The sequence below is a fragment of the Diadema antillarum genome, unplaced genomic scaffold (genome assembly GCF_040938485.1).
Source record: "Diadema antillarum isolate AM-2024a unplaced genomic scaffold, OU_Dant_1.0 seq00001048_RagTag, whole genome shotgun sequence".
NCBI classification, from domain to species: Eukaryota; Metazoa; Echinodermata; class Echinoidea; order Diadematoida; family Diadematidae; genus Diadema; species Diadema antillarum.
This window is the reverse complement of record NW_027271878.1, coordinates 626,528-636,159: the sequence shown is the minus strand read 5'-3', so window position 1 is coordinate 636,159 and position 9,632 is coordinate 626,528. Positions and strand designations below refer to the sequence as shown.

General features: G+C 38.2%; 1 protein-coding gene across 1 annotated transcript; it reads left to right on the top strand.

Annotated features, from left to right (window-relative positions):
- The first annotated feature begins 3,424 nt into the window (after positions 1-3,424).
- Positions 3,425-5,740, top strand: LOC139743106 (uncharacterized). Its single transcript, XM_071653611.1, has 3 exons — positions 3,425-3,437; positions 4,914-5,056; positions 5,159-5,740. The coding sequence occupies exons 1-3, from the start codon at positions 3,425-3,427 to the stop codon at positions 5,738-5,740; spliced, it is 738 nt and encodes a 245-aa protein (XP_071509712.1).
- The last annotated feature ends 3,892 nt before the right edge of the window (positions 5,741-9,632 follow it).

Sequence of the window (9,632 nt, the reverse complement as noted above, 5' to 3'; positions counted from 1 at the left end):
TGTGGTTCCAAATTGTGGTGTCAGTAGAATTTTACTGGCCACTTTTCATCATTATTTTGTTGGAATAAACGTAAAAGGGTCTGCGCACGCCAAGACTATTACACGCACCTCTAGCACTGCTACAGGCGCCAGTGCCAGTGCTGCGTGTAGTAGTCTTAGCGCACACATACTTTTTCTTTGACAAACAAGGGTTTTGCCTGCACACTAACTTTTCACGCCAAGCTGGGGTCGGTGTAGTGTAGTTTCTAGCCGTTTTTATTTCGTCTTTATTTCTCCGAGTTGAAGCAAGCCGAGTGAGAGCGCATACCCAGTGATTGCCACGCCCGAATCGCAATCACTGGGTATGTGCCCTCACTCGGCTTAGCGCAATACTGCGGGCTTCTGCACAATACACAAGCTGCAACTCAGAGAAATAAAGACGAAATAAAAACGACTAGAAATTAAGACCAGGGTCGGTGACGCTTGTCGCTATTGGGGCACTGAAAATGACAAACTTATCACAGTTTCAGTGCATTTATTTTATGAAGAATTCATCAAAACTGCATAAAACTATATATGTACACGTTGCTAAAGATGTCAGCAATACAGTGGGATTCATTATAAGTTATGATATTGTACATGGTTACCATGGTAACCGGATGTCTACAGGTGATTGGTAACCCCCAAATGCCTCCTACTGCTGCAAACTTTGATTCTTTTTGTATTTTATAGATGCAATAAAAAAACCACTTTTTATTGATTATTGTAAAGAAAAAAAGTTTTCTTCTGTTGCCAAGGCAACCAGTATCATCCAATCAGGGTTCAGCTGTCAATAACTCAAAAACTAAAACCCATAATTTCAAAAAGCTCAATAAGCATGTCCTTCCTTCTGCATTGTGTACCACTTATCTGAAGAATATATTGAAGCATTCTCAACTTACAGCAAAATTTGTAAACAAAGGCATAATAAACGGCCACTGAAAGAAAGATATCATTTTCGAATAGTAAAATGCATGAAAAAGTTGCATCCGTCGTACTTTCAACACAAATTTGACTTCAAAGTATATAGGCAAATGTAGTTTTTTAGTAATGTATGGACACAAATTTCTCTTAAAAATGTGGTAGGTGAATACAGAAAGCAAAGCCAATTATATTCTAATGTTAGCTCATTTGAGTATTTACAGAGAGATGGTTATTCAAAACAATCCTGGAAAAGAGCAGAGGAAAGCAATAAGTGTTCATGTTCGGAAAGGAAGTTTATTCAAGAATGCAGATAAATTCCTTTCTAAAGAAGGAATATACACGTGCGCTGGATTATCCATCAAAGAATTAAGCATACTTTTGTGTTCGTTAGCTTTTGTTAAAAAAAAATATAGAATAAAATGGAAAATCATGATATGTATATTTGAAGAGTTTGTTTGCAAAAACCGATAAGTCCATTTTTGACGATTTTGAAGTACGGTCTCTGTCATAAAGTACAGAATAATACCTTTCAAATGATATATTGGTCACTACATATGAAGGTACATGTATATTTTTGAAGTTATGGTCAAAAGAAGTGAAAATTTTCTTATTCTTCTCTTTATTTTTCTCGACCTTTAATCGCAAATATCTCCATTTGACAAATATGGACTTACCGGTTTTTGCAAGCAAACTCATTCATTTGTATCAAAACGTGCAGTAATGAATTAATGCTAAGGAGAGAATGAGGGAAAACTCTTGGGCGTCCTTTTCCTTTTATCCAGGCTAATTTTACAGCGTTGAGGTAGGTACTTTAAGATCCGATCTACAATGGGTGATGTGCACGCAAGGCAAAAGAAACAAACCTGTCTAAATTCCAGATATCTTGGGGGGTTACCAATCACCTGTAGGCATCCGGTTACCATGGTAACCATGCGCAATATTGTAACTTACAATGAATCCCACTGTATTGCTGACATCTCTAGCAACGTGTACATTTATAGTTTTATGCAGTTTTGATGAATTCTTAATGAAATAAATGCAAAAACTGTGATAAGTTTGTCATTTTCAGTGCCCCAATAGCGACAAGCGTCACCGACCCTAGTCTTAATTTCTAGTCGTTTTTATTTCGTCTTTATTTCTCTGAGTTGCAGCTTGTGTATTGTGCAGAAGCCCGCTGTATTGCGCTAAGCCGAGTGAGGGCGCATACCCAGTGATTGCGACAAAAAACGGTTCTGGCGTCGCAATCACTGGGTATGCGCTCTCACTCGGCTTGCTTGAACTCAGAGAAATAAAGACGGAATAAAAACGGCTAGAAACTACACTACACCGAACCAAGCTTGGCGTGAAAAGTTAGTTTGCATGCAAAAACCCTTGTTTGTCGCCTAAAAAGTCTGTATGCACTAAGACTACTACACGCACCACTGGCATTGACGCCTGTAGCAGTGCTAGTGGTACGTGTAGTAGTCTTAGCGGGCGCAGTCGACTCTTTCTCGAAGAAAAAGTCTTGTCGCAACTAAAGTGTCTTGTAAAATTTTATTTATACCACAATTTGGAATCACATACTACCTAGGGGTGTTCCAGAGGGTTAAGCCGACCACCCCATGCAGTCAAACCTTTTCTGCGGGGTGGGTTGAACGAAGTCATTTTTTTCTGGGTCCCTGCGCCTTGACTATAGGCTATATAGGGCTACCATACAAGATATAGCAGCATGTCAATTACTGCGAAAAAAATCAAGAATAGAACACAGAAGTCAAAGCTGCAAGCCGTTGTGTCATTTTGATTTTTAATTTCACTTTGTACCCAGATAAGAATAGTTCAAAAGCGTGGAGTATCTATGAGAATTTCCATTAGGTACTAATGTAGAAATTGAAAAAATGATACTTACGCCTAGTGTTGTTTTCCGAAGAGGAAGTGAGCAACGGCTGGTAGAGCAAGAAACAGGCGATCAACAAGACCACCGGAGACATTCTTGGGCTTTGTTTTATGACACGATCATCACTCTCTCTTTCTCTCTCTCTCTCTCTCACACAGACACACACTATGAATTCGTCCCTCTTTATCCGTAGAATCAGAGAGGGTATCCAACTCGATGAAGTTTACCTCTACGCAGATTGTTACACTTCGTTTTACTCCAGGTAAAATCTTCAATGCGGTGTGAGTAAAGTCTTCAAAGTGAAGTCTCCCAATTAGGCCGTGGGGTGAGCCGGTTTTTTCGCTTGTTTCGTTCCGACAACTGCGGCACTAAACTTTCTCAACAGCTACGTGTAAACAAATAACCAAAGAGGCTACAGAAAAAAGTTCGACATAAACCCTCCTGCAGTATTCTGGTAATTTTGGGGGAAACAGTGAACTTTTTTTTGTCACTGAGGAGCCGCAATATGTACACTTTGCCGTGTACAATATTCATTGGCGAACGATCATGTGATGTATGTTATCCAATCCGAATCGAGAATCATTGTTTACATTTCTATTACGCGTCAAAATGGCCACCCCCTGTGAGCTTGTCGACGCGTCTACGTCGTCTGCTTTGCCGAAACTTAAGATGCGTTATGCATGTAGCATCGATGAAGTTTGAAAATTTCACGGCTATGACAAACCTAACATAGACGAAATTTAGTTGTGTGCCAAAGAGTGGATCAAATTGAGTGGGGGAGACCGGGAATTATAATATTGCTAAACTTAGAGAAGCCTTAATTGAAACTGATTGGAGTCAAGTCTTGATTGATGAGAATGTTGAAAGTGCTTTTGATAATTTTTGGGATAAGTTTTTGTTGCTGTACAATAAATGCATACCATTGTGTCAAAGTACTGGTAAAAATCGTAAGAAAATTGCTAAAATGCCATGGATCACTAACTCATTATTAAGGTCAATTAATAGAAAAAATAAATTATATTATAAAAATAAAATATCAGGATCACAATCTGCGTATAGAAAGTATGCTGATTGTAGAAACACTTTGACTTCTACTCTGCGCACTGCAAAGAAGAAGTATTATTCTGATCAGTTTCATTCAACTGTTAATAATATGAGAGACACATGGAAAGTTATTAGAAATGTATTCAAACCCACTCAGAAAAAGTCAGATATACATGGCATTAGAATCAATGGTGAACTAATTAAAAATAAAAATGTCATTGTTGATAAATTCAATGATTTTTTTTTTTGTAGTATTGGTCCCAATCTGTCAAGGGCAGTGCCTCACTGCGAGAAGATGTTTTCTGATTATTTACGGGAACCAAACCTAAGTAGTTTATTTTTAATCCAAACAAATGAAGAAGAACTTTTTAATGTGAATTCCCTTAAAAAGAGGAAGAGTCATGCAGGTTATGACGGTATTTCAAATGATTTGATAAAGAATGTTATATTAGGGGTTGTTCAACCTATTGTACATATTTTTAATCTATCAATGAATGATGGTATTGTCCCTGTGAATATGAAAATAGCGAAGGTGATACCTATTTTTTAAAAAGGTGATCCCCAGTTATTGAGTAATTATCGTCCAATTTCTCTTTTATCCACATTTTCCAAAATCCTTGAAAAACTTATGTCAGGACGGTGAAATTTTTTGATGTGAACCAAACCTTCTCCAATTTTCAATTTGGTTTTCGTGAAAAGCACACAACAAGTCATGCTATTTTACATTTTATTGATAAAATTTCTACGGCATTGGATAATCGCATGCGCACAGTTGGTATTTTTCTGGATTACTCCAAGGCTTTCGACACTGTTGATCATACTATTTTATTACAGAAGTTATCTCATTACGGAGTAAGAGGGAAAGCCTTGGAGTGGTTCACAAGCTACTTATCTAACAGGAGGCAGTTTGTCTCACTGAATGATGCAAAATCGGGGTTACAAAATGTCACATGTGGAGTTCCACCAGGATCACTACTTGGACCACTATTATTTCTTATATATATTAATGATTTTCAATATTACTCTGATGTATTCTCATTTATTTTATTTGCAGACGACTCAAACATATTTTTATCACACAAGAATCCTCAGGTCCTTTTACAAACAGTTAATATTGAGCTAAGTAATATTATAACTTGGATTCATGCAAACAAACTGTCATTGAATTTTCAGAAGACCAATTATTTGCTTTTTAGTAATTCTGTTAGAATATCACCAGGAAATGTTTTGTTTGGTGGAGTTGCGTTAGATAGAGTAAACTCGACAAAATTTCTTGGTCTGTATATTGATGACAAACTGAATTGGAAAATACATGTGAATAACATTTGTAAGCTCTTATCACGAAATACTGGTGTTATATGCAAACTAAAAATAGTTATTCCCAAAGAAATATTGTTTATCCTATATTCTACTTTAATTATTCCATATCTTAATTATGGTATAGTAGCGTGGGGTAATTCTTCGAAATCTCAAAATGAAAAGCTCTTTTTGATCCAGAAGAGAGTTATAAGAATAATTTGTAATGTACATTTTCGTACTCACACTAATGCTCTCTTTCATCAACATAAAATTTTGAAAGTGGAAGGTATCTATTTAATGCAGTTAGGGTCTCTAATGTATGATCTTAATGCAGGTGAACTCCCACTGGCACTAGCACAGCGTTTTAAGAAAAATAGTGATGTTCATAGATATAACACAAGGCAGGCTTCAGGTTTGCACTTAACCCGTGCAAGGACACAATTTACTCTTAAAACGCTAGTACATACTGGACCCAGGTTTTGGAATTCGCTTGATGCAAGCATTAAACACACTTCAAGTAAATCAGCCTTCAAGCGTAGGCTTAAGTCTCTTCTTTTAAATACTTATTGTGTTGATGCGTGATGTCGTTAAAACAATGTTAACAATGTTAATGTCAATAACTGAAAGTAAGTCCTGTATGTTACATTACAGATGCATATACTTTTATGTCAGACTTCCCTTAAAAAAAAGAAGAAAGTATCAATGTATAATATTATTGAAACCCAGTTGTCTTCTTGTCATGTTTTGTTTTGTTTTGTTATGTTTTGTTTTGTTTGTTTTGTTTGTTTTGCTTTGTTTTTTGTTTTTGTTTTTGTTGGGTGTGTGTGTTTGTGTATGTATTCTATCGTCTCACATAACCCTTTTTTATCTTTCCTTTCCACCCCCTCCCTTCATTCCTACCCTTGTTTTATGTAAATAATCTCCCTTCACCCCATTACACATAGCCTCCCTCGTCTATTCCCTGTTTTCGTTTGGAATTGTGTATTCTTTGTTATTTTCCTTTTTTTTCCACTACGTATACATATATCAACGGCGTAGCCAGGATTTCATCTTGGGGGGGGGGGGGGGGGGGGGGGGGCGGTTAGTCTGCGACGGAGTGAAGCGACCGAGCCCGAGCGAGCGGAGCGAGCGAGGGGGGGGGGGGGGGGGGAGGGGGGAGGGGGGTGTCCCCCCTCCCAGGGTAAGAACTTTTTGAATTTGGATGTTGTAAATGGTGCAATTTGATGCTTGTTTTTGCGCGTTTTATCGACGTGAAACAGTCCCACTTGTTTATGGTAGCAGTTTATTTTGATGTAGATTATTATTGAACAATTTGCCTATTAAATGGTATAATTTAGATACGCTTCTTGTATTAATTCTTTTCACTGAATATCATGAACGCGACTGAACCCGAGCGAGCGGAGCGAGCGAGGGGGTAGGGGAGGGTGTGGGAGGGGGTGTCCCCCCTCCCACGGTAAGAACTGCGCGTTTTATCGACGTGAAACAGTCCCACTTGTTTATGGTAGCAGTTTATTTTGATGTAGATTATCATTGAACAATTTGCCTATAAAATTGTATGATTTAGATACACTTCTTGTATTAATTCTTTTCACTGAATATCATGAACGCGACTGAACCCGAGCGAGCGGAGCGAGCGAGGGGGTAGGGGAGGGTGTGGGAGGGGGGTGTCCCCCCTCCGTGAAACAGTCCCACTTGTTTATGGTAGCAGTTTATTTTGATGTAGATTATTATTGAACAATTTGCCTATAAAATGGTATAATTTAAATACACTTCTTGTATTAATTCTGTTCACTGAATATCATGAACGCCCACGGTAAGAACTTTTTGCATTTTGATTTTGCAAATTAATTTATTAATTCTTTTCACTGAATATCATGAACGCGACTGAACCCGAGCGAGCGGAGCGAGCGAGGGGGAAGGGGAGGGTGTTTGTTTGATAGATACTTTATTTTCTGCAAATCAATATATACATAGATTGAATAATCGTGAACATGGGAAACATACAAAGTATATTTGAAACAGAGTCGTTTGACTTGCATAAACAACGATATAAAAGGAAATTAATGATATTACAGTATGCATGTCTATGCAGCTGGGATTACAATAACAATATTATATTTAAGAAGTGATAATGCAGAGGGCCGCCATTGTAAGCATTGCTTGAAAAGATGGCCGGCCCGAGGAAAAGGTAGGTAGGTAAATTGGTAAACAATACAAATTCTGCTGCGATGATAGCAGGGGAAAATAAACTCTGATGTGTGATGGTGGTGAATGTGCGTGCGAGTGCTTGAGAGTGCACAGGGGCAGATAGGCTGGGATTTGGAATGATAAAATTGGTTTGCTGGAAGAGGGAATGACTTACGACGTTGCTACTATCGGGAGACCAACATAAGTCATATAAATTATTCGTGCTTAATTCGTATTTGAAGTATACTGTGATAAAATATGCTTCTTTAAGTTTGCTTTGAATGAAAACAAGGAGGCGCACTGTTTCAACTCCTCAGGAAGAGTGTTCCATGTATCCGGACCGTGATGTCTAATCGACTTTTGAGCAAGTAAAAGCTTTGGATTACTTAAATGAAAATCATGGGAACGACGGGTAGGGTATGAGTGAATGTGATCATTAGTTACTAGGGCATTATGGAAAAATTGTAATAAATTTCGAATGTGTTTATACATAAATATAGCAGTTAGGTATGAATGTATATCATGGGCCTTTAGAGTTTTTAGGCGATAAAATATGGGATCAGTGTGAGCCAAAAACTTTGAATGTGTGCATATACGAAGAGCCTTTTTCTGAAGAAGAAAAATTGTGTTCAATTTGGTTTTGCTACAGTTGCCCCATACAATATTACAGTGCATTACATATGGTAGAGGTAAGGTGTTGTATAACATCATTAAAGTTTGATCATTAATTATGTATTTTGTTCTCCTTAAAACACCAGTTGCTTTAGATAATGCTGTTATAATATTCTGGACATGAGTATTCCAAGTTAGATTGTTATCTAGGGTCACTCCTAGGAACTTGGTTGAATGTTTCTCAGCAATGTTTATATCATCAATAGAAATACTTTGAGGAAGGGTGGGTTGGGATTGAAGCGTATGAAAATGTATAAAACATGTTTTATCAATATTCAATGAAAGCTTATTACTTCTAAACCATTTCGAAATATTACTTAATTCCATGTTAAATGTATCAACCAATGTTACAATATCCTTGTGGGAATAAAAAACATTGGTGTCGTCTGCAAATAAAATGAAGTTTAAACGAGGAGAGGAATTAATGATATCATTAATATAAATAAAAAAAAGTAGGGGACCGAGGATAGATCCCTGAGGGACACCACATGACACGTTCAAATGGAACGAATGACTGGATTTAAATGCAACGTATTGTTTTCGATGACTTAGATAACTTCTAAACTATGACAAAGTAATCCCTCTCACGCCATATGTAATTTTTCAAATAAGGGAGGGGGGTGTCCCCCCTCCCACGGTAAGAACTTTTTGCATATTGATGTTGCAAATGGTGCAATTTGATGCATGTTTTTGCGCGTTTTATCGACGTGAAACAGTCCCACTTGTTTAAGGTAGCAGTATGTTTTAGTGCAGATTGTTATTGAACAATTTGCCTATAAAATGGTATAATTCAAATACACTTCTTGTATTATTTCTTTTCACTGAATATCATGAACGCGACTGAACCCGAGCGAGTGGAGCGAGCGAGGGGGTAGGGGAGGGTGTGGGAGGGGGGTGTCCCCCCCCCCCCCCACAGTAAGAACTTTTTGCATTTTGATGTTGCAAATGGTGCAATTTGATGCATGTTTTTGCGTGTTTTAACGAGTTGAAACAGTCCCACTTGTTTAAGGTTGCAGTATATTTCAGTGTAGATTATTTCTGAACAATTCGCCTATAAGATGGTATAATTTGAATACACTAGTCTTCTTGTATTAATTCTTACACTGAATATCATGAACGCTGTCTGTTCATCAATCAAACAGAAAAAACATGCACACGAGGGTGTAGATAGGGGCATATCCCCTCCCACACGAAGGTGATTTTGCGTTTTCAGACCTGAAATTCAGCGGTCTGGTGCAAATTTTTGGTGCAATACTTTTTCATCGAAGTGTTAAAATCACGGAATTTAGCTCTTATTCCGAATGTGCACCATCTGTGCGTATGTATAAAGTCTAGTGAGGTAGAGCTTAGGGGAAGGGGGATTCCCCGTCCCGCTCGCGAAGCTTTTGCGTTTTTAGAATTGAAATAAAGCGATCTGGGTATAGCCACAGTCTACTTCTTTGCATGGCGGGGGGGGGGGGGGGCGGGGGGCGAGCAGGGAGAAGGCGTGGGCGAGTGTTATCTCCACCCTTCCCTTCCGATGGAGCTTTTATCTTTTTAAGGTTGAAATTGAGATATCTCGTATACGAGAGGGGGAGGGTTTGGGAGGGGGATACCCCTCCCAAGCACGGGAGAT